Source organism: Pituophis catenifer, unplaced genomic scaffold (assembly GCF_029215685.1).
Source record: "Pituophis catenifer annectens isolate HBS135680 unplaced genomic scaffold, rPitCat1.0.hap2 SCAF_9, whole genome shotgun sequence".
NCBI classification, from domain to species: Eukaryota; Metazoa; Chordata; class Lepidosauria; order Squamata; family Colubridae; genus Pituophis; species Pituophis catenifer.
In genome coordinates, this window is record NW_027256889.1 from 8,698,852 (window position 1) to 8,726,339 (window position 27,488).

Consider the following 27,488-nt stretch of genomic DNA (forward strand, 5'->3'; position numbering starts at 1 on the left):
ATGGCCACGCCCATCCAGTCGGCCATGTTTCCCAGCCTCCCAAGGTCAACCGCAGCCCTGATGCCCTATTATCAAATTGCTATTATCAAATCCATTCATGTAAGTATCTTCAATCAGAGCATGAGCAGAAAAGACCTCCTAGGGCAGAAACGTAAGTCCCTTCAAAACAAAAAATAGCACCTCCATAGGTAACTGGTTCGACTGTCATCAAAACTGCGTTGATATCAGTCATGTGATATCTTGATTCCAGAAAGCCTCAAAATTCAGGGAACTGCCAACTGCTCTCATTTTGACCAAGAGGAAAACATCCAAAATATCATTCTGTTCAGTTTCACATCTGTAAAAAAATAAAAATAAAATAAATAAATACTGAAGCTGATATTCTGCAGAGGTGATGGATGACTGTGGGGCTGAAGTTTAGATCCACTACTAGCGAAGTAAAATTGCGGAGCGAAATTTTGAAAAGTTCCTCTAGTTTATTCCTAGAATAGTTAGCTTTGTTCTAAAGCACAACTCAACCGGTGTACCTGTGTGTACCTGTAATGCACTCAGTCGTCTTAGTAAAGATGAGCTTGCTAAAGGTTATCTTTCAATTCATCCCATTCGTTTAATACCAAATGGTAACAGTAACAGAGTTGGAAGGGGCCTTGGAGGTCATCTAGTCTGACCCCCCCCTGCTCACACAGGAGATCTGCAGTAAGGATTCGAACTGCCGAACTGCCAACCTTTCTGATCGACAAGCTCAGTGTCTTAGCCACTGAGCCACCTAGTCAGGCAGGTCAACCTTTGAGTACAAATCGGATTGTTTTTGATAAACAATTTGATATTTGATCAAGAGAATTTTGTTTGAGCAAACATGTCCAGCGCTGGGGATCTAAGGCAGTCCCCAGACCTGTGAGGGTGTCAAAATAGCCAAGATGGCAGTTGCAACCAACAATTGACTTTTCTTTGACATTCACACACACACACCCTCCACTGTGGACATCACTCTTCACGTTAGCCCAGGGGTCTGCAACCTTAAATACTCAAAGAGCCATTTGGACCCGTTTCCCACAGAGAAGAAAACACCGGGAGCCACAAAACCTGGGTGGGCGTGGCCAACTCGATGTCACTCACTTCCACCAGTCACATGACCCCCTAGCCATGCCTACCCAGCCAGTCATTAGGGCAGAGAACCAGTTGTTAAAAAACACTGGGAACCACAAAATCCTTTTCACATATCTCTCTCTCCCTTCCCTCTCTCCCTCCCTCCCTCTCCCTCTGTATCTCTCTATGTCTCTCTCTCTCCCCCTCTCTCTGTATCTCACTGTCTCTCCCCTGGCCGTTTCTCCATCCTCCGCCGTCACCCTTACCTTCTCAGGCCAGGTGAGGAGTGACTGGAAGGGGAGGGTGAGGGGCGGGGCCAGCCAGTGGTGGGATCACCTGACAGGGAGCCACAGCAAAGGGCCCAAAGAGCCGCATGCGGGTCTGGAGCCGGAGGTTGCTGACCCCTGCGCTAGCCATTTGGTTTCATTTTAATCCCAGCACTTAAATTCTATTCTGCTTTCCAGAGATGGGTTTTAAAATGCTCAAAAGAATATCGTAACACCTTAATTCATAATAATTAACAAAGCTATTTGACCTTAAAAACCTATTTTTCTGTTTTTGTCCTGCTAGGAGAAGTACGAAATGTACTCGGTGGAGATGGAGAAATACGATGGGGAAATGGATGTGAAGATTAAGAAGAAGAAAAACAAAGGGTTAAAGAAAAAAGAGAAGTTGGAGAACATGAAGAAAGAGATGGATGTGGTAAGCCATAGGACCACACTGTAAAAATGAGATATCTCTACTAAATTAGACAATATCTAATTTAGACATTGTCATTTCCATAGCTTGACATAGGCCGCTTGCCCATGATTAATTTAATAGTGGATTATTGAACTAACCCAGTTTGCCTGTCACACTTAAACATAACACTAGTCACATCACACCAGGATAAACCTGATTATTTTTGCTGAAAGTTGACATACCTTATAAGTCCTTGACTTACAATCATTTGTTTAGCAATCATTTGAAGTTGCAACAGAACTTAAAACATGACCCATGACTGATCCTCATACTTACGACTATCGCATGGTCACGTAAAAGATTTGAATTAAGAGATATATGTACGGGGGTGGACGAAATGGGTAGATTATGAGTTGAATAAATGCCACATTAGGATTTATTATATAGTTTTATAGCTGAAGGTTGCTTTGAAATGTATAGTATAGGGGGGATATAATAACATTGTTAGAAAGAAATGGTTAGCATGTGGGGGGTGGTGTTAAAAGGATGGTAAGGTATTATATAATTTGATATCAACTTGGATTTTATTTTTGGAGAAGCCATGGGGGGAGGGGAGGGGGGAGGGGGGTTAGGGAGGGGGAGGGGAAAAAAGGGGGGAAAATCTGCATTTGAAAAACTTTTTCAATAATAAAAAAAAAAAAGCCTCTGCCAATCACACAAGTCAGCTGGGATCTTGTTAAGCATATTCACATTTAGCAAAAAAAAAAAAAGGAATTAATTCTTCATCTATAAAACACATTCGTAATGTGTTCATTCGTAATGAACCCAAGTTCAGCATTATGGCATTAATTATCCTCACCGTCCTATGAACAACTCAGTGATCTCACAGGCTGTAATTGGTTTAATGAGGGGCACTTTATCCACGTAACCCCTCTTAAGCTCCTTCAGAATTTGGAATCTGAAAGCAGACATTAAATACAATCAATAACCGACACTCAAGGAAATTTGCATTCAAAGCTCTCCTCAGGAGAGCTGTGCACAGAATTTGGCAGACAAAATTAAGGAAAGTCACAAAACGGAAGAATTGCCACATCCTTTTGTTTCTCAGCCTGCAAACCGTTTGAAGCTACGGAGTACATTTAATGTAATTATATATCGGTCTCAAGGGAAGGAATTCTTCTCCAGAACAAAATGTAATTTTCTCTCTGAATTTCAAGGAAGGAATGTTGTTGTTTTTTTCCACTAGTATTTTGAGAGACAACTTCAGTAAAAGTACTGGTCTTCAGAAAATTTCAGCCAATGATAAGTAATGGTTTCACAGCAATGTTAATTCCATCCGATATCGTTCGTTTAATCCATTTCATAATTCATAATTTAACCCGGGGTGAAATGCTCCCGGTTCGGACCGGATCGGGCAATCCGGTAGCGATTGTGGCAGGTGGTTCAGAGAACTGGTAGCGATGGCAGCCTGAAGCTCCACCCACTCGCCCGGGTGTCGTCACTTCCTGCTTTTAAAAGATTAAAAAAAAGGCTCTGACGATCACGCGCCACAGCTGTGATCGTCAGAGCCTTTTTTTTTACCTTTTAAAAGCATTTTTTTGCAACCTATTCACCCGAATAGGTTGTAAAAAAATGCTTTAAAAAAGTAAAAAAAAAAGTTGGCCACACCTACCCACATTAACTCCCCACCACCAAGCCACGCCCACAAAACCGACAGTAACAAATTTTACATTTCACCACTGATTTAACCTCTCCTCAAATCTCTTTGAATAACAGAGAATGCCTCATTTCAAGGGCATTTGAAATGAATTATTTTGTTTCCTAAACATTTTGGTATGCAAATATTAGAGCTGCAAATTCTTTTCAAATACTGTACCTCCTTCATTTTCTGAGACAGTGTAATAAACTATATTACTGTTTAATACTGGCTGTGTCCAATTACATATACAAGCTAAATTTCTTTTCTTTTTTTTCCATCTGTAATACCGTATATTCTTTGCTTTCATGCACGATACGTTTCATGTCTGGAATTTAATCTCCTGGCAATCCAGAATCAATTCCCACTTATCTGGAATTTTTAAAATCGTTCCATGCTTTCGTTTTGTGAGTTTACCTCAATCTGAAGAAACATTTGTTGGCTGTGCTTATGTGTTGATGCAAAACAGCAGAATAGAATAGAATAGAATAGAATAGAATAGAATAGAATAGAATAGAATAGAATAGAATAGAATTCTTTATTGGCCAAGTGTGATTGGACACACAAGGAATTTGTCTTTAGTGCATATACTCTAAGTGTACATAAAAAGACAAGACACATTCGTCAAGAATCATAAGGTACAACACTTAATGATAGTCATCGGGAACAAATAAGCAGCCAGGAAACAATCAATGAAGGACCATGCTCAAAGGATAACATCTCTCCATCCCCTGAAATCATATTCTTATCTTGGGTCTCTCCTCCTTTTAGGATGATCATCAGCTGTCTATAGAAGAGTTGGAGATGAAATATAGGACCAACATCAAGAAGGTGAAGCCCTTTGACAAAAAAGAGTATTAGCGGCAAGCGGAGAGGAACACAGGTTTTCATAGCTCATCATAACCCTTTCTGCAGCCTTGAAAGTACGGTTGCCATCTAGTGTTTGAAAGGAAGTGATACATGGGGAATAAGGCTGCCCTAAATTGGTAGCCGCCTTCAATGTATCCATGATAGACAAATCTCTAGGAATCAGAGGCATTAATTGTGTCAGGGTTCCAAGTAACACCCCCAACAAAAGAAGATTCCGAGGCTTGAATTTCCTCAAAGTTCCATTTTATTAGAGATGTCATATTGGCACATCTGGGAAAACCCGAATCTGAAAGCTTCCAGGTTTTCCCCACCCAAATTAAAGTCCAAGTCCCTGCCCAGCACCCACATGTCCATCACATGGTCTAATCAAAGCACCGTCCCAACTGGAGATGCCTCCCAGTTCCAGCCCTTCAGGTGCAGGGCAAGATGACCTTGACTCTCTGAGAAAGGAATGTTATTATGACTTTATATCACCCATGCTCTATACACCCCCCCCCTCCCAATTTCCCACAGTAGTAAATGTGGCAGGCCTGAAGGCCCAATGCAAAAGATGGCTTCCAGGCCTGACAACTGGTTTGTTATTACTGCATATTTATATCTGGCCTCCTTGTCGATTTGCTTCCAGGGTCTGACCAGCACAGTGGCTGGAGAGATTCTCCTTCGTGATGGCCCCAATGAATTGAAGCCTCCCAAAGGCACTCCGGAGTACGTGAAGTTTGCGCGTCAGCTGGCTGGGGGGCTGCAGTGCCTGATGTGGGTGGCAGCTGCCATCTGTCTCATCGCCTTTGGCATCCAGTGTGGCCAAGGGGATCTTACCAGCGCAGACAATGTAAGTGCCCACAGCAGATTTGGGAGTCAGCGGGACAAGAGATGCGATGGGACAGGGGTGTCAAACTGGATTTCTTCAAGGGCCGGATCAGCATTGTAGTTGTCCTCCGTGGGCCAGCCGGCGGGGACGGGTGGGAGAGACAGGATGGACAGTTCCTGCAGCATCCTGCCGGCCAAAACACAGTGTGGGGGGGCACCCCTGGGCCCTGTTTTCAGCCCATGCCCAGTTTTGGCCAGCAGAGTGCTGCAGGAGGTTGTCCAGACTGAAAACGGGATGGGGAGGGCACACAAGGCTCCCCTGAGCCCTGTTTTTGCTAGCAGAGGCACTGCGGGCCTTTGCTATTTCCAGGCCGGCCCGATCTAAGCACCACGCGGGCCAGATCTGGCCTGTGAGCCTTGAATTTGATACCCCTGCAATAGGAGATAGAATGCTGATTCTATCAAAGTGGGTAACAACAAATCTGTTGTTAAGCAAGCAGAGAGATTGTTTTAAACAAGCTCTCCCTCTTGAGCTGCTTTTCTAGGTAATACCAGGCTTTCCTAAAAAGTGCTAATTGCAGGTTAAGAAGCTCAGCTGTGACCTTAATTAATTTATTAGACCCCCCCCCCACCCTCCCCAGCTCACAGCTGTTGCTTGAAACTTAAATCAGTTTCACACCCACAGCTTTTATACTCAGGTGTAAATAGGCATATTGGTCAGAAAATGAATATATACTACTGTTTATTACTGTCGTGTTTGAGAATGGTTGCTAAAGAAGGTAGTTGATAAATGAGGAGGGGCTGTATAATAAATGTAATGTCTGCCAGGATAACTGGAAACAGTGCAGCTGTGACAATACAAAGACCAGCATATTTTTTCTTCTTCTTCTTTTTTAGTTATACTTGGCCGTTGCTCTTATTGCTGTTGTGGTGGTGACTGGTTGCTTTGGTTACTATCAAGAGTTTAAAAGCACAAACATCATTGCCAGTTTCAAAAATCTCGTGCCGCAGGTAAAAATGGCTCCCAGTAACTTCTTCTTCCTAGCGTATTCCCTCACGTGCAGGGTCCACTTTTGGGATCATTAAGCGCCACTTTGCATAGTCAGCTGCGTCTCCGGGGCACAGGCCCGCGACTTGCATATCTTTGTTGATGGTGTCTTGCCATCTCTGTTTTGGATGCCCACAAGGTCGCCGGCCATTGACTTCTAGATGGTAAGCAGTCTTGGCCATGGTGGAAGGTGCTGCTCCCTGGACGTGTCCATACCAGCAGAGCCGGCCTTCTCTCATCTTCTCTATAATTGGTGTCACACCAACATGCTGTTGAATGATGTCATTTGTGATCACAGGTGGGTTTCAGCAGGTTCTGACCGATTCTGGAGAACCGGTAGTGGAAATTTTGAGTAGATTGGAGAACCGGTAAATACCACTTCTGACTGGCCCTGCCTCCATCTATTCTCTGCCTACCGAGTCCCAGCTGATCAGGAGGAAATGGGGATTTTGCAGTATCCGCCCACCAAGCCACACCCACCAAGCCATGCCATGCCGACCAAGCCACGCCCACAGAACCAGTAGTAAAAAATTTTGAAACCCATTACTGTTTGTAATGTGGTCAAGAAGGGAAATGCCCAATATCCAATGGAGCATTGACATTTCCATGGCACGAGAGAGCTTTCAGTCCCTGTTGTTGCTGCCCAGCATTCAGTGCCATACAGGCCGGATGGGTATCTTGTAAATCTTAGATTTAAGATGGGTTGGCATTCGTCTGTCACATACCACACCAGTGAGTTCTCACCAACACATCCAAGCTGCATTCATCCTTGCTCTCACCTCACCACTGATGTCACCCAGTGGTGGGTTTCAAAATTTTTTACTACCAGTTCTGTGGATGTGGCATGGCTTGGTGGGCATGGCTTGGTGGGCATGGCAGGGGAAGGGTACTGTAAAATCTCCATTCCCACCCTACTCCAGGGGAAGGTTACTGCAAAATCCCCATTTCCTCCCATCAACTGGGACTTGGGAGGCAGAGAATAGATGGGGGCCGGGCCAGTCAGAATTTTTACTACCAGTTCTCCGAACTACTCAAAATTTCCACTACCGGTTCTCCAGAACTGGTCAGAACCTGCTGAAACCCACCTCTGATGTCACCATTGCCTTGGAGAGGGGATCCCAGATACCGAAAAATATCCACCTTCTTTAGGTTTTCTCCATTGATTTGAAGCGTAAATGGCTTCCAGTATCCCCAGTATAAAATTCTTTGACCATCTGGGATTTTTGCTTTGCTTTGATTTTTTTTTTTTTTTTAACGTGAAGAAAAGAATGTTCTAAGTCCAAATAGTTTCTTCTCTTCTTCCCAAACACAGCAAGCCACTGTGATTCGGGATGGTGACAAGTTCCAGATCAATGCTAATCAGCTGGTAGTGGGTGACTTGGTGGAGATCAAAGGGGGAGACCGAGTCCCAGCAGACATCAGGATCATCACTGGTCAAGGATGCAAGGTACCTAAATAAGAAAGAAGGCTGCTCCGATAAACGTGACCTCACCTTCTCCCCACTCCAAAAAGTTTGCTTTTCAAACTCTCTGTTGGAGAAAGATTATAAAGTTTGGCCCATTTGGTTCACTGGACGAATGAAAGGAACTAGAGAAAGGATCACTTGAATATGAGCCAGCAGTGTGCAGCAGTGGCCAAAAAAAGCTAATACAACCCTGGGTACAACAGAGGCATAGAATCAAGAACACATAAAGTATTAGTACTGCTTTAAAAACCCTTAGTAAGACCAACAGTGGTGGAATGCTGCTGGTTTAACAACCAGTTCGGTAAGAGTGTGTGTGTGTTTAAGGCATTTGCACGCAGCGCTGAAAATGGAGCATTTAAAAGCTCAGCTGCTTACCTTCCAAGTCAGCAACGGTAAGTAGAACAGTGGGGGGGGGAATCAGCTGCGCCACGCGATTGAGACGAGCTACAAAACAGGAAATAAAGGATAGGATGGAGCAGGGGTGGATGGGCGGGGCCAACTGATCATCAGCACTACCAGTTCACCCGAACCGGTCGGAACCAGTTGAATTCCATCTCTGAAGACCACACCTGGAATACTACAACCAATTTTGGTCACCAGACTACAAAAAAGATGTTGAGATCTTGGAAAAAGTTCAGAGAAGAGCAACTAAGAGGAGCAAAGGCCTGGAGACTGAAACATATGAAGAAACGGCTGGAGGATCTGGATGTGGCTAGTCTAAGGAAAAGAAGAATTAAGGAGTGACATGATAGCAGTGTTCCAGTATTTGAAGGGCTGCCACAAAGAAGAGGGGGTCAAATTATTCTCCAAAGCACCAGAGGGCAGGACAAGAAGCAATGGATGAAAACTAATCAACGAGAGAAGCAATTAAGGAGAAGCTTCCTAACAGTGAGGACCATTAACCAGTGGAACAGCTTGCCTTCAGAAATCATGGACGCTCCATCACTGGAGGTTTTTAAGAAGAAACCAGACAACCACTTATCTGAAATAGCATAGGTTCTCCTGCTTGAGCAGGAGACTGGACTAGAAGACGTCCAAGGTGCCTTCCTGCTCTATTCTATTCTAGTCTAAACTAGTGAGTTACTTGCACATTCTATGTGTGATCCCTGTCACCGTATTACTGTTTCAATAGTATAGTTGCAATCCAAATGCAGAAATGAAGGAAGAACATGCCCACTCCTACATCTCACGTAGAGGGAGGAAGTGCTTCAGACTGTCTCGAGGTCACTGTGTAACATGTAGCTTGGTCTAAGTAACCAAGTGACTACAGCCTTACCTTAGGACTTGGTAGATTCATGTTCAAGTCATCATTCAAATTTAATAAAAAAATGAAAAATTACAAAACATACACATTACAGTCATACTATCCATTCTGTTCTGCAATATCATCCTGGTTGCCCTTCTCTGCACTTTTTCTGAGACACTAGAAAAAGTGCAGAGAAGAGCAAGCAGGATGATTAAGGGACTGGAGGCTAAAACATACAACGAACGGTTGCAGGAACTGGGCATGGCTAGTCTAGCGAAGAGAAGGACCAGGGGAGTCATGATAGCAGTCTTCCAATATTTGAGGGGCTGCCACAGAGAGGAGGAAGTCAAGCTATTTTCCAAAGTACCTGAAGGCTAGATAAGGAATAATGGATGGAAACTGAACAAGGAGAGATTCAACTTAGAAATAAAGAGAATTTTTCTGACAGGGAGAGCAATCAACCGATGGAACAGAAGTTGCCTTCAGAAGTTGTGGGAGCTTCTTCACTGGAGGCTTTCAAGGGGAGATTGGACTGCCATTTGTCAGGGATGGTTTAGGTTCTCCTGCTTGGGTGGGGGGTTGGACTGGATGACCTACAAAGTCCCTCCCAACTTTGTTAATCTATCTATGAAATATATAGCAGTTCTAAAGCATATTAATTTCTAAGTAAATACTTAATATATTTTCAGGTTTGTTGACTTTAAATCCCAGAATTCCACAGCCAGGATGGCCATGGATGAGAATTATGGGAGTTGAAGTCTACGTACTTGGAAGTCATCAAGGTCAGGAAACACTGGCTTAATTATTCAGATCAATGCAAAACTCAAAAATGATTCCGATCTGGAAAACAATCTGTGGGGAGAGAAACATGTTTCCATCTCCTGCACACCCAGATATTTGAATAATGTAAGAAAGAAAATGCACAATGTAAATTTCAGAATTGAAAATTGTCCAGCCACGGGCAATTATCTCCATACCGAGAGTTGTGCCTGCAGAGTTTCATGGAATTATGTCACAGTGCACATAAAAATCCTTCCTTTCTTTCTTTCTTTCTTTCTTTCTTTCTTTCTTTCTTTCTTTCTTTCTTTCTTTCTTTCTTTCTTCTTTCTTCTTCTTCTTCTTCTTCTTCTCCTTCTTCTTCTTCTTCTTCTTCTTCTTCTTCTTCTTCTTCTTCTTCTCTCTCTCTCTCTCTCTCTCTCTCTCTCTCTCTCTCTCTCTCTTCTTTCTTTCTTTCCTCCTTCATTCTAGGTGGATAATTCCTCTTTGACAGGGGAATCTGAACCTCAAAACCGTACCCCAGAATGCACCCATGAAAGCCCTTTAGAAACAAGGAACATTGCCTTCTTCTCAACCATGTGCTTAGAAGGTAGGAAGAACTGGTTTTTGGAGGGAAGACATCGGTTGTCCACCGGAAAGCTTCTACTCTTCCCTTCTTCTTTTTCAGGAACTGCCACTGGTGTTATCATTAACACCGGGGACCGCACCATCATTGGGCGCATCGCCAGCCTGGCTTCAGGAGTGGAGAATGAGAAGACGCCCATTGCTATTGAGATTGAACATTTTGTGGACATCATAGCTGGCTTGGCCATTTTCTTCGGTGCCACCTTCTTTGTTGTTGCCATGGTGATCGGCTACCCCTTCCTCAAGGCCATGGTCTTTTTCATGGCAATTGTGGTGGCTTATGTCCCTGAGGGTCTTCTAGCAACAGTCACGGTAAGTATCACAACTCAAGTAGTTTGAGCTCTTTCTGAATACTTTCCCCCTGTTCTTTCCATAACATCTTCACATGTTGCTTTGTATGAAGGAAGTGCTGTAGCCCACCAGCGGCCAGTGGATCTGGCAGCAGATTCTGACAGTGAGGAGGTTGAGGAGGAACATGGGCCAGTCCTGGAGTCTGGGGAGGGCTCTGATGAGGGCTCTGCGTCGGAGGCAGAGAGGGGGCCAGGGCCATATGCCAGTTATCAGCTGCCTTTGGAGTCAGACATCAGTGAGGCAAACCTGTTCCCAGTGTGCGCCTGCGCAGAATGGCCAGATAAAGGAAACAGCTAAAGAACAAGGGTCGACTTGGGAGTAAGGCCACAGGTGGACGATGAATGGCCCCTCCCAGAGGGAATAAAAGAGGAGCAAAAGGAGAGTGGAGTTTGCAGGAGACAATTAGTTCACTACTGCATTCTTGCCAACTATTGCGGGGTCTGAAAGATATCGGCCTGGCCACTTTCCAAGCCTGATAAAGGTCGGTAACTGTGAACTATCTTGAAAGACTGTGGGAGAGGAAAGACTTTGCTGGAGAGGAATTCACTGTAAATTAAATAAAAGGGGTTTATCGGGACGAGGACTCAGCTTCGTGCTGCTGGGAAAGCCTAAGTCAGAGCAGGAAGTACTGCAATCGCTCCCTGGCATCTCCACCAGGAAGTCCCAAAGGTGCTTTTTCAAAAGGCAGTTGGACTTTCTTTGGAGGTTTATCTGTGCCCTCAGGGTCACCTGAATAGTGCAAGTGGGTGTGGAACTGCTGGCTTTGTTGTAAACAGGAGATAGTATCGTGCCCCTCCCTCCTCTGTTGAGCGAAGAGTGCTAATGACCAGATGACTGCAAGAAATATAAATCCTTCCATTGTCCACCACTCCATCAGAAGTGAAAAAGCTTCTTGGATGAGAAGCAAAACATCTTCAAGGAAAAACGAAGTCCAGTTGCCTTTTGAAAAAGCATCTTTGGGACAACCACGACCTGAATGACTGACAATCTCCACAAACACGTCCACCAGGGAGCATCTCAAGCAACAAAATATCTTCCACAGTTCAAAGACTTACCACCCAACAGAACAGAAAAGAATGAACTAAATTATCCTTCCCAGCATGGCATCCTTCAGATATTCTGCACTACTTTTCCCATACGTCTGTAGAGATTCTCAGTCATCCAGATCATGGTTGTCCCAAAGGTGCAGACAGACCCTGAGGACACAGATAAACCTCCAAGTGCTTCAACGGCCCTCTAAAAGGATGCAAATGACCAGCTGTCTGCAAGGAATATAAATCCTTCCATTCCTCATTATCCTGTCAGAGCCAAAGAAGCTTCTTGGATGAGAAGTGAAACGTCTTCAAAAGTAAAAACAAGGAAGTCCAGTTGCCTCCTGAAAAAAATCACTTTTGGGACTACTTTTCCCATATCTTCCAGTCAGCCAGAAGCATAAGATTGGGAGTGGGATCAGTCTTGAACAAATGTGTCAGAATATCCATGAACTGGAATAGGGCATAGCAACAAGGTCAGCCAATGGGAGCTGAGACAGGAAGGAGCCTGGGCGTGGCTCTGTAGCTCTGTGCTCAGCTCTGAAGCTGAAACTAGTCTGCCTGCAACTCTTTTCTGCCCCAGCTACGGACCCCAAAGAACGCAGCACACACAAAGTCCGTTCAAACCTTGGTTTACTAAATAAATCAGTCTTTTACAACAGTGGCTGTTAATTAACTGCATTAACAGCCACCAAGAATTCAAAGAATAAGAAAGAACTGAAAGCTTACTGTGGTTGGCAGAATGCCCAGAAGCAATTTGCAGGAAGCTGATAAGATAAGCAAGACAAGACACAAAGGTATGTGAACGAAGTTGTTCCCTGCAAATTGCTTCACTCGGCATTCCTCCTTAAATAGGCTAAGGGAGTAGCCAATTAGCCCCAAGCCTTATTCTTGAGGAGACCTCCTCCTGAGGAGCCACTCCTGCCTTTTGGCAGCTCTGCGCGCCCGTGCATCGAGAAGAGGCTCCTCCTCTTCATCCTCTTCATTTAAGGGAGCTTCTGGAGGTCCTGGAGGCCCTGGCTGAATCCCCGCCTCTGGCACCACATCTTCTCCAGCCTCCTCATTGTCTGACTCGAGTGCCAGCTGCACAGGCTGCTGGACAGCACCACATCAGCCTCCTCGCTGTCTGAATCAGCTACTAGCTGCACAGGCCGCGTACGGGCCACAAAAACTCTGAACTGAAATCCGTTCTCTCCTCTGCTGTTGGTATTGTATATTTATTATATTTATTTCATGTGTTATAAAGAGAAGTTAAGGAATCCTGCTGAATCAGTTACCTGTGTGTGCTTTCTGAATTTGATTTCTGCAACGAACTCTGACAAAATGGCTTAATGCACTCAACTCAAATTGACTTTAGTTATTCCAAGTTCCAAATATTGGACCTCACTTGTTTCCTACCCCCTTCTCCCCTCCCCACCTCCCTCTCATCCTCCTTGGATAGGTCTGTCTGTCTCTCACAGCCAAGCGACTGGCCAGGAAGAACTGTGTAGTCAAGAATCTGGAAGCTGTTGAAACGCTGGGCTCGACGTCGGTCATCTGCTCAGATAAAACTGGGACGCTCACCCAGAATCGAATGACGGTCTCGCATCTTTGGTTTGACAACCAAATCCACACAGCGGACACTACAGAAGACCAGTCAGGTATTTGCAAGCCTAGCAACAAGCAGAGAGACAGTCAGTAACGATGGGCAGCGGGCTGCCCATCCTAAGCTTACAGCCCAGAAAACCTGCCACGTCGCTTCTTGTTCTGCTTTCCAGGGCAAACTTTCGATCAGTCCTCGGAGACTTGGAGAGCTCTATGTAAAGTGGTGAGCCTTTGCAACCGGGCTTCTTTCAAATCAGGACAGGATAGTGTACCTGTGCCACGGGTAAGAAAAATCCATACGGATTATTTATTTATTTATTTATTTAGCGTATGACAGGGGTGGTATTTAAAGGGGACGTGGTGGCTCAAGGGCTAAGATCCTGAGCTTTGTAGATCGAAAAATCGGCAATTCAGCAGATCGAATCCCTAGTGCCGTGTAATGGGGTGAGCTCCCGTTACTTGTCCCAGCTTCTGCCAACCTAGCAGTTCGAAAGCATGTAAAAAAATGCAAGTAGAAAAATAGGGACCACCTTTGGTGGGAAGGTAACAGTGTTCCGTGCACCTTCGGCATTGAGTCATGCCTGCCACATGACCACGGAGACATCTTCGGACAGCGCTGGCTCTTCAGCTTTGGAACAGAGATGAGCACCGCCCCTTAGAGTCAGGAACGACTAGCACATATGTGCAAGGGGAATCTTTACCTTTAGGCCTGTTTCCAGCCTCTGGAAGGCCTCCGGACCCTGTGGGAAGCTGTTTTCGCCCTTCCAGAGGCTCAAGAAAAGCCTCCAGAGCCTGGGGAGAGCGAAAAATGTCCCTCCCCCCACCATGGTGTAGGTGGCTGACTAGGCCACGCCCACCATGGCCATGCCCACCCAGTAATGGGGCAGCGAACCCATTGCTAAAGGATCTGAAGCCCAACCCTGAGCCCACTCACCTTAAAGCAGCCAAAGTTAAGAAACACTGATCCAGTATCAGTGCAAATTCAGCCTGCACTTCAACGGTGCTAATCCTGTTTCTATGTTTCTCTCCCTTTTCAATCCCAGCGTATTGTGATCGGAGATGCCTCAGAGACAGCCCTACTGAAATTCTCTGAAATCACTCTCGGCAACGTCATGGAGTACCGGGAGCGCTACAAAAAAGTCTGTGAGATACCCTTCAATTCCACCAACAAATTCCAGGTTAGCAGCTGATTTTCTGTCCCCTTGGTTCCAAAGAAGCTCAGCAAGGATCACCAAAAGGAACTCTGATTCAAATAGTACTGGATTAATCTGGCATTTAAATCTGGACTCCATTCCTTCCTGCCACTAGTTCATTGCCACTAGCCAAGAAGCTAGAAAGTTGCACATTGGGTAATAGACAAATCTCATGGATTCTATCATCTTCTCTTACTTTCAGCTGTCTGTCCATGAGCTTGATGATCCCAGAGACCAGCGCCATCTGCTGGTGATGAAAGGTGCTCCTGAGAGGATCCTGGAACGCTGCTCCACCATTATGATTAAGGGCCAGGAGTTGGCCCTTGACGAGCAATGGAGGGAAGCTTTCCAAACAGCTTATATGGACCTTGGTGGACTGGGCGAGCGTGTGCTGGGTAAGAAAGAATGGTATCAATGACTGAAGTTTTCATTAAGTACTTACTGAAAAAAATAAGGTTCTACATTTAGGCAGGAAAAACAAAATGCACAGGTACAGTATAGGTGGTACCTCGCTCAATAGTAGTAACTGTGAGAGGGATCTTGGAGTCCTAGTGGACAACCATTGAAATATGAGCCAGGAGTGTGCAGCAGCTGCCAAAAAAGCCAACACAATTCTAGGCTGCATAAACAGCATAAACAGGCTGCCACAAAGAAGAGGGAGTCAAGCTATTCTCCAAAACACCTGAGGGCAGGACAAGAAGCAATGGGTGGAAACTAATCAAAGAGAGAAACAACTTAGAACTAAGGAGAAATTAACTGACATTTAGAACAATTAATCAGTGGAACAACTTGCCTTCAGAAGTTGGGAATGCTCCAACACTGGAAGTTTTTAAGAAGATGTTGGATAACCATTTGTCTGAAGTGGTGTATGGTTTCCTGCTTAAGCAGGGGGTTGGACTGGAAGACCTCTAAGGTCCCTTCTAACTCTGTTATTCTATTCTATTCTATTCTATTCTATTCTATTCTATTCTATTCTATTCTATTCTATTCTATTCTATTCTATTTTTTTAAAAAAATCTCTACAACTGCCTACTGGTAGGCTAGTTTTATCTTTGAGAAGAACCTCAACAAAACGCCCTCTTTCTCGATCTTCTCCTTCACTGACCTGTTGAGCCCTTCCAGGTAGCAATTATGCTCTCGTGAACAGCATGGAGCCACCACTGAACTCTCGTACAATTTCTCTGAGGTATTTTACATGAGCAGCATTCAGGAAATTTAAATAATGTCTCCAAGCTTCTGGAGCTTCATCCTGCGCATGGCAACTACCGAAGTATCCACCAACACCCTCAACAGTGTCAACTACTTGGATTTTAATTGGGTGTATGTGTGTTTTAATTTGAGGGCCAAATTTTATATATTTGATTTTAATTGGTTTTAAATTTTATAAATTTATGTGTTTTAATATGGCTGTACACCGCCCTGAGTCCCCTGGGAGAAGGGCGGTATAGAAATCTAATAAACTTTCAAACTTTATGAGAAACCTGAAATATCAAGTGAAGCACCAGAAGTCCAGTTTGAGCACTGTGGGCTAAGTGAAGATGGAGCTGTAGTTTGACTCATGGACTTATGAAGTAAGTCTCGCAATGCTTTTCTCTTGTCCACAGGTTTCTGTCACCTCTACCTTCCCCAGAATGAGTTCCCCCGTGGCTACCACTTTGACAGTGATGAAACAAACTTCCCCACTAGTGGGCTATGCTTTGCAGGCCTTATCTCTATGATTGATCCACCCAGAGCCACTGTGCCCGATGCCGTCATGAAATGCCGTACTGCAGGTATCCGGGTAAGTTCATCAGATGTTCTGATGATTTCAATGGTTGGGAAAGTATTTGTAATAATGCTATGGAAGCCAGACATGGACACGTTGAAATCTTACAAGATCCTAGGATGGTTCTTTCCTAATCTGAGGCTTCTGGATATGTTGGACTTCAGCTCCCATGATAACAATAGCAATAGCACTTAGACTTACTGTATTTTTCAGACTATAAGACACACTTTTTTGTCTCCCAAAAAGGGGTGAAAATGTCTGCGCGTCTTATAGACCGAATATTGCCAAAGCCACACCCACCCACTGGCAGTTTTTTTGCCACCACATGCCCCATTTTCGGGTCTTTTTTCGGCCTGTTTTCAAGGCTTTTTTGGCCATTTTTTTAGAAAAAATGGCCTGAAAAAAGCCTCAAAAGTAGGTTGAAAAAAGCCTCAAAAATAGGCCAAAAAAGCCTCGAAAATGGGCCAAAAAAAGCCTTGAAAACTGGCCCAAAAAAGCCTCAAAAATGGGCAGAAAAAAGCCTTGAAAATGGGCTGGAAAAAGGCTGGAAAAGGCCCGAAAATGGAGCGCACGGAGGCCAAAAACTTTTTTGTGTTGATTTCCTCTTCTAAATTTAGTTGCATCTTATAGTCAGGTGCATCTTATAGTCCGAAAAATATAATATATACCACTTCACAGTGCTTTGCAGCCCTCTCTAAGTGGCTTACAGAGTCAGCCTATTGCCGCCAACAATTTGGGTCCTCGTTTTATCGACCTCGGAAGGATGGGAGGCTGAGTCAACCTTGAGCCTGGTGAGATTTGAACTGCCAAATTGCAGGCAGCCGGCAGTCAGCAGAAGTAGTCTAACCACTGCACCACCGTGGCTCATGATATTTGGGTGTGTGACAAATATGTTTAGAAACAACTGCTACAATCCCCTCCCCCCCTCCCATTTTTTTTCCCAGGTGATCATGGTAACAGGAGACCATCCAATCACCGCCAAAGCCATCGCTGCCAGCGTTGGCATCATCTCAGAGGGCAGCGAAACTGTGGAAGATATCGCCACCCGTCTTCGCATCCCCGTGGAGCAGGTTAACAAGCGGTGAGCATCTTAATACCCGGGCATATTAAAGAGCTACTTTGAGTGACAGCGGCACCAGACAAGGAAGATATTCTGTGCAAGGGAAGAAGTCATATGGTTGTCAGGGTTCCAAGTAATAGATCCGTGGCAAGCGAAAACTCTGAGGCAAGTGGGTTCCTCACAGAATAGCTTTATTGGAAATATCACATGGGAAACCAACTCTGAGGGACCCCCTGGTTTTTACCTAATTAAAAGTTTTTCCCTCAATCCCAAACAATCAGTCACATGGCCCAATCAATGCAGCTTCCGTTGGTCTGGTGACATCACTCCTCCTTCCTCTGGTCAGGTGTGAGAAGGTCCTTGGCTCCCAAGAGAAAGTATTTCATTTTGACAACACAACCCCAGCTATCTCTAAACCCCCCCTCCCTATCCCTCAGCTCCAGTGTGGCCACAGTGAAGCTCCAAGATGGCTTCAGCCAAGCCAGCTTCAGAGTTGACAAATGGAGTTGCTGGGGAGCTATTGGGAGGTTTCCTAATCTTGAAGAGGGCTTCTCTCTTATTTCAAGGGATGCCAGGGCATGTGTGGTCAATGGAGGTCAATTGAAAGATATGGAAAGTGAAGATTTGGTTGAGATCCTCAAGATGCATCCAGAGATGGTCTTTGCTCGCACTTCTCCACAGCAGAAGCTCATCATTGTAGAAAGCTGTCAGAAACTGGTAAGATCCAAACTTCTTATTTAAAAAGTAGATATATTTGACACTTTTTACTTTCCCACCCATAGAAACTAGAAAAATTTACAGAACCAGTGACATCATTTATACAAAATACCAAGCGTTGATAATTCTCCCCTTAGATTTTTTTTTTCTTATGGTTTTAATATGTATCAAGGCTGGCCAATGACCATAATAATTTGTTATTATATCATAAATAATTTGATTTGTGTAACCCCATAAATCACAACTGATTTATAATTTGATATGAAGTTCCCAGATGGGTTTTGATGAATCCAGTAAACAAGCTAAGCATGTTAAGTGGACACGGTCCATAATTAAGTAATTGTCTCCATCCTTCCCTTCCTCCAAAGATAATACGATGCAGGGTTGCCATTTTTTTTAAATCTTCATAATTGCTTTGTGAAATACATTAGGCTGAACGGACAAGCGTTCTTAATTGTATTACTCTGGGATATATAGAAATGCCTGAAGCACCCAGCTGCTGCTCCCTTCGGGTGGACCAATTCTGATATTAGGGAACTTCTAATTACCGTATTAAGGGATGTATTAATCTAATTACTGTATTAAGGGATCCGGCAGCTCAGTGGCTAAGATGCTGAGCTTGTCGATTGGAAGGTTGGCAATTCAGCGGTTTGAATCCCTACTGCCACGTAATGGGGTGAGCTCCTGTTACTTGTCCCAGCTTCTGCCAACCTAGCAATTCGAAAGAACGTAAAAAATGCAAGTAGAAAAATAGGGACCACCTTTGGTGGAAAGGTAACAATGTTCGGTGTGCTTTTGGCGTTGAGTCATGCCGGCCACATGACCACGGAGATGTCTTCGGACAGCGCTGGCTCTTTGGCTTTGAAACGGAGATGAGCACTGCCCCCTAGAGTCAGGAATGACTAGCACATATGTGCAAGGGGAACTTTTACCTTTACCTTTATTGTCCTATATACAGAAAAATACGGTAGCTATACCTTTCCAGAAGGAGATCAAGAAGAAAGACATGGTGTGGCAAAGCCCTCTGAGCACATGGAATACTAAAGAGAAGTGCTGCCCATTATAAATCTTTGTCCTGAATCCCGTTCGTAGAACCCGAGTCTCACACTTCTCGCTCTTGTCCACAGGGTGCAATTGTGGCTGTTACAGGAGATGGGGTGAATGACTCCCCGGCGCTGAAGAAAGCCGATATCGGAGTCGCGATGGGCATTGCTGGATCCGATGCAGCCAAGAATGCTGCAGATATGATCTTGTTGGATGACAACTTTGCCTCCATTGTTACTGGCGTTGAGCAGGGTCAGTTCCTGGGAGGATCTCTTGCTTAGAGAGATTCTGAGATAGGATGTCCTCACGCACCTAGAACAATAGCAATAGCATTTATTTTTTTATTTTTATTTTAATTTGATTTATATGCCGCCCTTCTCCGAAGACTCAGGGCGGCTTACAATGTGCTCAGCAAGAGCCTTCATCCTTTTGTATATAAGCTGACTTTGTATAAATATACAAAAGGATGAAGGCTATTGCTGAGCACATTGTAAGCCGCCCTGAGTCTTCGGAGAAGGGTGGCATATAAATCAAATTAAAAAAAAAAAATTTATACAAAGTCAGCTTATTGTCCCCACAAACTGGGTCCTCATTTCACCTACCTTAGAAAGGATGGAAGGCTGAGTCAACCTTCAGCCTTGGCGAGATTCGAACCCTGCAGTAATTGCAGGCAGCTGGTCTTAATAAGCTTAATAACAGGGTGCCTTAAACCCCTGTACTACCAAGGCTCTTTAGAGTTATATGCCGCTTCACAGTGCTTTACAGCCCTCTCTAAGCAGTTTACAGAGTCAGCCTATTGCCCGCAACAATCTGGGTCCTCATTTTACTGCAGGGGTGTCAAACTCAAAGCCCGCAGGCCCAGGGTGCTTAGATCTGGTCCGCGAGTCCACCCTGGAAACAGCGGACCAGCCCGTGACGTATCTGCCAGCAAAAATCTTGGATCTTGGGAGGGCTGCACCCGGCCCTCCCAGGCTCTGTTTTCAACTGTGACGGCCTCCTGCAGCCCTCTGCCACTTAAAACGAAGCTTGTGTGAGTTCTGTTTTCGCTGGCAGAGGGCTGCAGGAGGCCATCATGGCCAAAAACGGAACTCAGGAGCCTGTTTTCGCTGGCAGAGCACTTGAGCCACCACAGGCATCCCTGACATGAGTGACATCAAGCTGGCCATGCCCACCCTGGCCCCTGAGGTTAAACACAACCCTGATGCAGCCCTCAATGAAATCAAGTTTATCTGTTTTACCGACTTCGGAAGGATGGAAGGCTGAGTCAACCTTAAGCCTGATGAGATTCGAGCTGCCAAATTGCAGGCAGCCGGCAGTCAGCAGAAGTAGCCTGAAGTACTGCACTCTAACCACTGCGCCACCACAGCTCTTACAACACATAGAAGGAAGCCATTCATGTTCTGCATTTTTCTCTTTGTTTCCCCTCCAGGGCGCCTGATCTTTGACAACCTCAAGAAATCCATTGCTTATACCTTGACCAAGAACATCCCAGAGCTGACCCCCTACTTGATTTACATCACCGTCAGTGTCCCTCTTCCTCTTGGCTGCATCACCATCCTCTTTATCGAGTTGTGCACAGACATTGTGAGTCCTAAAGGACCAAACTAAAGTTTGCAGGAAGCAGAATAAGAGACACCCCCTCTAAACCATCTTTCATTTTGTGGGTCCCATTTTATGGATGTATAAGCCACTTCTTTTGGAACAAACCTCACCTTGGTTTAGCCTGAAGTGTTAACCCAGCCTGCTTAAGGCAATATCATTGCTGCATTCACACAACACACTAAACCCATTAAGCCAGTGGCTGTGTTTTTGACTTGTAATGTGGCTCAGTGGCTAAGATGCTGAGCTTGTCGATCGAAAGGTCGGCAGTTCAGCGGTTTGAATCCCTAGTGCCGCGTAACGGGGTGAGCTCCCGTTACTTGTCCCAGCAGTTCGAAAGCACATAAAAATGCAAGTAGAAAAATAGGGACCACCTTTGGTGGGAAGGTAACAGCGTTCTGTGCGCCTTTGGTGTTTAGTCATGCCGGCCACATGACCATAGAGACATCTTCGGACAGCGCTGCCTCTTCGGCTTTGAAACAGAGATGAGCACCGCCCTCTAGAGTCAGGAATGACTAGCACATATGTGTAAGGGGAACCTTTACCTTTACCATTTTAATGTAGGGTTTTTTTTAAATAGTTTAATTTTGAGGTAGCTAACCAGTTTAGGCCAATTTAGCCTAATTGGCTAGGTCAAGGTAAACCCAAGTGATACAAATTAATTCAATTATTAGGTTAAGTGTCTTGTATGAATCCAACCTTACAGGTCTAAAAGCCTACTCTTGGCTCCAAAAGGTTTTCATCCACCACACCAAGTTCCAAAAATTTCACGTGCCCATCATAGCAAATCTGGGGTGAAATGAAAGCTGTTCTTGTGTGCCAAATGCTTATTTTAGATATTCTGTCCTCCCCCACAGTTCCCCTCAGTTTCACTGGCCTATGAAAAGGCTGAGAGCGACATCATGCACCTGAAGCCCCGAAATCCTCGACGGGACCGCCTAGTCAATGAAGCACTAGCTGTCTATTCCTATTTCCAGATTGGTATGTATGCATACAAGAAGGCGTCACCTAGTGGTTAGAACTAGCAAAAGAAAGAGAATGCATTTGCTAGAGAGCAATGTGCTTTTAATTCAACTTTAACAAAAGCATCCAAAGTTGGTTTTTATTTTTTTTTTAGATAGCTTACTAGAACAGGTTTTGATTAGCCTTATCCAACAGAGGCCTCTTCAGATGCATCAGGGGGACTGCATCTCCTGCACCAGTAAGGAATTCTAGGTACTGGAGTCCCAAAATTGCGGGAGAATGCTGAGTTAGGAAAGGCTGGCTTAACCATAAAAGACTAGGGCTAGATCAAGAAGTTTCAATATAGTTTCTGTGAAGAGCACCAGGTTTCTGTCCTGATGAAGTATCTTTTAAAATACTGCAAAGTGGCATTTGTAGGATCACTTCAATGGACGATTAAAATAAAAATACCATATTTTTCGGAGTATAAGACGCAATTTTTCCGCCCCTAAAAGGGGGTGAAAATTTGGATGTGCCTCATAAACCAAATGTAGCCAAGGCACGGAGGAGGCAATGGTCTGTGACAATCCCTGCAGCCTGGAACAGCTGATTGGGGGTATTCCAGGAGGCCGATCCACCCGCCAATCAGCTGCTCGTGCTGAATCAGGCTGCAGTAATGTGCTGAAGCTGACCTGGCTGTTAGCTATTTGCTGCAAGGACATGTCAGAGTTTGCAGCAGCAATCACATCCAGAAAGCACATACAAATAACTGATCCATCAGGATTCAATAACTTCTCTTTATATATAATATAACACATGAAATAAATATACAATACGAAAAGCAGGTTTTCCAACATGGTAGTAAATACAAGCAAAATCCAAGCAGAGGAGAGGAGTTTCAGTTTCAGAGATCAGCACAGTATGCAGCTTTAGAACAGTTGACCTAAGCTATGCCCACGCTCCTTGCTGTCTCCTTCTTTATTGCTCACACAGCAAATACTGTTTCAGTTTCCAAACAGCCCTCAACTCGCTCACACACTGATGCTAGCCAGATGAATACCGATAGGCAGAGGCAGAATTTTTATTTTATTTTCCTCCCCAAAAACTAAGGTGCGTCTTATACTCCAGACAGTCTTATACGCCAAAAAATATGGTAGATGGAAAAGAGACAAGCCAGGAAATTATTATTATAAATATTCCATCCTGCCTAGAAGCCAGAAGACAAGATGGTGATAAGTACCATCTGTGTGAACTGGAAGAGATAGAAGGCGCGACTTCCTTACCTTTACCTCATTTGGTGAATGTGCCTGCAATATGCTGTCAAAGCATGCTCACCCAAACATTGAAACCCCCTGGCTTAAAAATCGGATGCCAAGGTGCAGCAGGACCAGAAATCCAACACAACCTGTGTGGTGTTTTGCCTTGCAGGAGCCATCCAGTCATGTGCTGGCTTTGTTGATTACTTCACCGCCATGGCGCAAGAGGGCTGGTACCCACTGAAGTGCGTAGGGCTTCGAGCCGCCTGGGAGAATGATCATATCCAGGACGTTCAAGACAGCTATGGCCAAGAGTGGGTGAGTAGAGAAGAGAAAGACCAACCTGATGTTCCAATTGTTGCAACTCAGGACTATTTAATCACAGGCCATGTTTACCCAACTTGGGAACCGGGAGTGTTCTTGATGATTCCTCGATTTGATTGTTTACTTTTAGCTTGTTTGCATGAATTGGGAGGACACTCCCACTATCACTGAAAGGGAAGCCACTAGTATATAGAGAACAAAGCCCACCCCCTTCTAACATTGATAATGTTACCTAGTTAGGTAATGAAACGTCTGCATGAAAATAATCAAAACTAACACCAAGGACGCCCCCATTCAATCCCGAGCTGCAAATATTCTCTTCTATGAGTAAACCAGTAAACCAGGCGTCTGGTTTGGACAAAACTCAGCAGCAATTTTTCATGTGGCTGTTGATAAAAATAGGATCACCAACATGATCGTCAACACCCGATGATGGATATGGCACAAGAAGAATAATGAGTAGATACTCTGTATTGTCTAGAACAGTGATGGCTAACCTTTTCTGGACCGAGTGCCCAAAGCACCCATGCGCATGCAAATGTGTGCATGCCCGAACCCCCAACATGCAATGCATGTGCAGCCCCCGCATGTGCCCCATCCCTGTGCATGCATGCGTGCTCCCCCACATGCGCCCTACCCCGTGCATATGCGGCAGAGACCTGAAGACCAGCTAGCCAGCGGGAGGCATGCATGCATGCACAGCGGAGCTGAGCTGGGGCGACGGCTCGCGTGCCCACAGAGAGGGCGCTGCGTGCCACCTCTGGCACGTGCCATAGGTTCGCCATCACAGGTCTAGAATCTCAAAAATACTTAAGTAGTTCTCAGGGTTATTTGATGGCTGGTGGTCATCTATTGTTTGTTTCTCTACCCAGACATTTGGACAACGTCTTTACCAAGAGTACACCTGCTATACCGTCTTCTTCATCAGCATTGAGATGTGCCAGATTGCAGATGTGCTTATCCGCAAGACACGACGACTTTCTGTCTTCCAGCAAGGATTCTTCAGGTAGATCACAGCCCCGGCAGCTCCAAGCGAGATCTTCCTAGTCTGGCACAGCTAGAAACATAGTTTTTCAAATTCATGTCTTTTATATTGTGATACTATACATCAAAACAAAGGGATAGTAGCCAATGGTTGCTTTGAGATATTGACAGCAATATGATCAGTGGACAAAATATTAATATGAAGGAACCTTCAGGATTGTCAAACAATTCAGTAGTGACTTCGAGCTATCCAAAGAAAAGTTGAATTAGGCTATAACCTTGAACCCACTTGGCTCACTGAAGTACTGGTACTCATATTGGAAAAGTGCTATTTACAATGTAATAGGAAGGATTTCAGATGTCCTAAATCTCTAAGGAGGTTCTTATTAAAAATAATTTTTCCAGTGGGCAAATGGCACATTTAAACTTTGCTGATTCTACAGTTGGAATCTTTCTTCTTGATTTTTCCAATCTAACAAATTCAACCTGTTGTTCAACCTCCTGTTCTCATTCTTAGTTCTTGAATTTGCGTTGGTTGGAGTATGTTTTCCTGACCAAATGATGCTGAAATGATGCTACTGATGTGCAAATTTGAATCAAGCATGAGTCCAGGAAATAAGCTCCTTTCCCAGAAAAATTGGCAAAGCACCTGTAGCTTTCCCCAACCCCAGAACACATTTGAGTTCTCCCTGAATTTGACAATTTTGTGAATTCAACAAGAGTAGGAATATTTGCCTTCTTACCCTGGAATTGGTTTCTTTCCACTGAGTGATCCGGTTCTGCCAATGATCAATTGACCATCACCCAATTCTGGTCTATTCAAAGCAGAAATCAAAAACAGCTGAACACCTTCCATCCAGCCTTACTCATCTCTTTCTCTTTCAGAAATAAGATCTTGGTGATTGCTATTGTGTTCCAGATCTGTGTGGGCTGCTTCCTCTGTTATTGCCCTGGGATGCCCAATATCTTCAATTTTATGCCCATACGGTAAGAACTTGTACACATTGGTATTCTAAAGTGACAAAACCACCTATCAAAAGTTCTCATGAAGACATGCTACAGAGCAGAGCTAGTTAGAAAAGCCCATAGCCACCTCTGAACTTGTCTTCCCAAAACCTGAGAAGAACGTGGCTTGTTTTGTGGCTTGTGTTGTGTTGCATTGTGGTTTGCAAGAAATGGCTTTCAATACTATACTGTATAAGGAATCTAGCAACTCGGGCAAACATGAATAAGCAAACCAATGTTCTCTTCCCACATTCTTGCTTCTCTCTTTCCTTTGTAGGATATCACTACACACTTAGCAGGGCTATAAATCTCAACTCTCCAGACACTTTACCCTTTATTCAGGAATTAGCTAACTCAGCAAAAAACTCCCTGACAAAACACAACCATCTCGACTAATCACACAAAAACTAAAACATGAAGCATAGAGATATAGATTTGTCCACTGAAGTGCACGGACATCATTGAGTGTATTTATATACTTTATTTACAATCTACCCTTTATAACAGGAGCTCAAGGCAGCCTATAGTGCTAATTCCTCCAATTCTTTTCCCCAAACAATAACCCTATGAGGTAGGTAAGGTTAAGAAGAGGAGGGGGCCAGCCCAAAATATAGAAGGAAGCTTCTATAGCTAAGGTTGATTCGAATTTGGGTCTCCCCATTTCTGGTCCAACACCTTTACCACTGTACCTCACTGGCTCTCTTTAGGTTTATATTCTTTATATATGTAATTTAGGGTTTAAAACCTAGTTATTTTGCCACTCCTTCACAAATCATTTCTTGTTTCTTTAGGAAACCCCACCTCACATCTTACGAAAACCTTACTCAGCTTCCTCTAATACATATTTTCCTCTAGCTGCACTTCCATTGCCTATTGTTTCTCCTATCCCATCAAACATTTAGATATTAAATTCAGCAAAGCAAAAGCGGCTCATTTACACATCACCTTATAACAACAGTAAGTACAGACACAGGGAAAGACAGTGAGGAGTTAAAGAGCTAGAAGGCTACAGCTTAATCCTCCTGATCCAAATCTCCCCTTTAGCTACCGTAAGTGGGAGAAAGCAAATCCTCTCACAAGACGGAACTTCCTGCAGCTCAGATCAGCACCAAGGACAGCAGCCACTACTGCCCTACATTACAACTGCCTCCTTTTTCCCCCGAGACTTTAGCAGAAGAAAACACAAATCAAAAACTGAAAAAATAAAGCTTTGGGGCCATATTTGTGTGGCAGAACGATGCTCAGTTCCTGTCTGCTTCAAGCCATGTCACTGAAAGATGATTCAGCTCAGCAGGCTAATTTTTGAAGCTGTTAAGCTTAACTTTGTCCATTCTTTTGCTTCCCCCCTCCTGTCTAGATTCCAGTGGTGGTTAGTGCCTCTACCATTTGGCCTTCTCATCTTTGTGTATGACGAAATCCGAAAATTGGGAGTCCGGAGACACCCTGGAAGTAAGTTACAAGAATGGGTAGAGAGGAGGGAGGCACAAGTTGACATAAGGTTCATAGAAGACTGGATTCAGACATCTTCTACTGCAATTCCCAATCGTGGAACACTCAGAAATAGTGCTGTACTATTAGAAACCTGAATGGGACGCTGTGGCTCAGTGGCTAAGATGCTGAGCTTGTCAATCGAAAGGTCGGCAGTTCAGCGGTTTGAATCCCTAGTGCCGCATAACGGGGTGAGCTTCAGTGACTTGTCCCAGCTTCTGCCAACCTAGCAGTTCAAAAGTACGTAAAAAATGCAAGTAGAAAAATAGGGACCACCTTTGGTGGGAAGGTAACAGTGTTCTGTGCGCCTTTGGCATTTAGTCATGCCGGCCACATGACCACGGAGACATCTTTGGACAGCGCTGGCTCTTCGGCTTTGAAACGGAGATAAGCACCGCCCCCTAGAGTCAGGAACAACTAGCATATATGTGCAAGGGGAACCTTTACCTTTACTTATTAGAAACCTTCACGGGTATACCTCTTTGTTTTTCCATTGTCTGAAAAACTGCTGTGAGCATCAATGATATCCTTGTCACCCTCACCCTAATTTCCATGTTGTCTCTTTCCTCCAGGTTGGTGGGACAAAGAACTTTACTATTAAAGAAGAAACTCTGGGCACAAATACTGGTCCCCACTGGCATGGTTTGTGCTGCCTGGGCTGCTCCCTGTGGGTGCAAAATACTACAGTAAGAAGGAACCTGGGATTTGCTTTCTTCATTAGCTACCCCTTCAACCGAGCTTGCTGAATTTCTTACCCTTCCTATGATGAAGTTCCATATCCCACAGGTCCAGCTACTCTGCTCCAGCTACTCTGGGACAAGAATCTGCCCATCATCAAGAAAAAT

The 27,488-nt window shown here is 44.4% G+C and overlaps 1 protein-coding gene across 1 annotated transcript; it reads left to right on the plus strand.

Moving 5' to 3' along the window:
• On the plus strand, positions 1-27,244 carry ATP4A (ATPase H+/K+ transporting subunit alpha). Its single transcript, XM_070950017.1, has 23 exons — positions 1-99; positions 1,657-1,788; positions 4,235-4,294; positions 4,959-5,162; positions 6,038-6,151; positions 7,501-7,635; positions 10,148-10,265; positions 10,344-10,612; positions 13,124-13,322; positions 13,440-13,549; positions 14,310-14,444; positions 14,662-14,854; positions 16,064-16,239; positions 17,169-17,305; positions 17,851-17,980; positions 19,129-19,297; positions 20,475-20,629; positions 21,502-21,625; positions 23,015-23,160; positions 24,039-24,172; positions 25,036-25,137; positions 26,513-26,604; positions 27,216-27,244. The coding sequence occupies exons 1-23, from the start codon at positions 1-3 to the stop codon at positions 27,242-27,244; spliced, it is 3,162 nt and encodes a 1,053-aa protein (XP_070806118.1).
• Positions 27,245-27,488: the final 244 nt, after the last annotated feature.

Coding starts and splice junctions, on each gene's coding strand:
- ATP4A (XM_070950017.1), top strand. CDS start 1: ATGGCCACGCCCATCCAGTCGGCCATGTTTCCCAGCCTCCCAAGGTCA. Junction 17,306..17,850: donor GTGGAGCAGGTTAACAAGCG/GTGAGCATCTTA, acceptor TCTTATTTCAAG/GGATGCCAGGGCATGTGTGG. Junction 23,161..24,038: donor ACAGCTATGGCCAAGAGTGG/GTGAGTAGAGAA, acceptor TTCTCTACCCAG/ACATTTGGACAACGTCTTTA.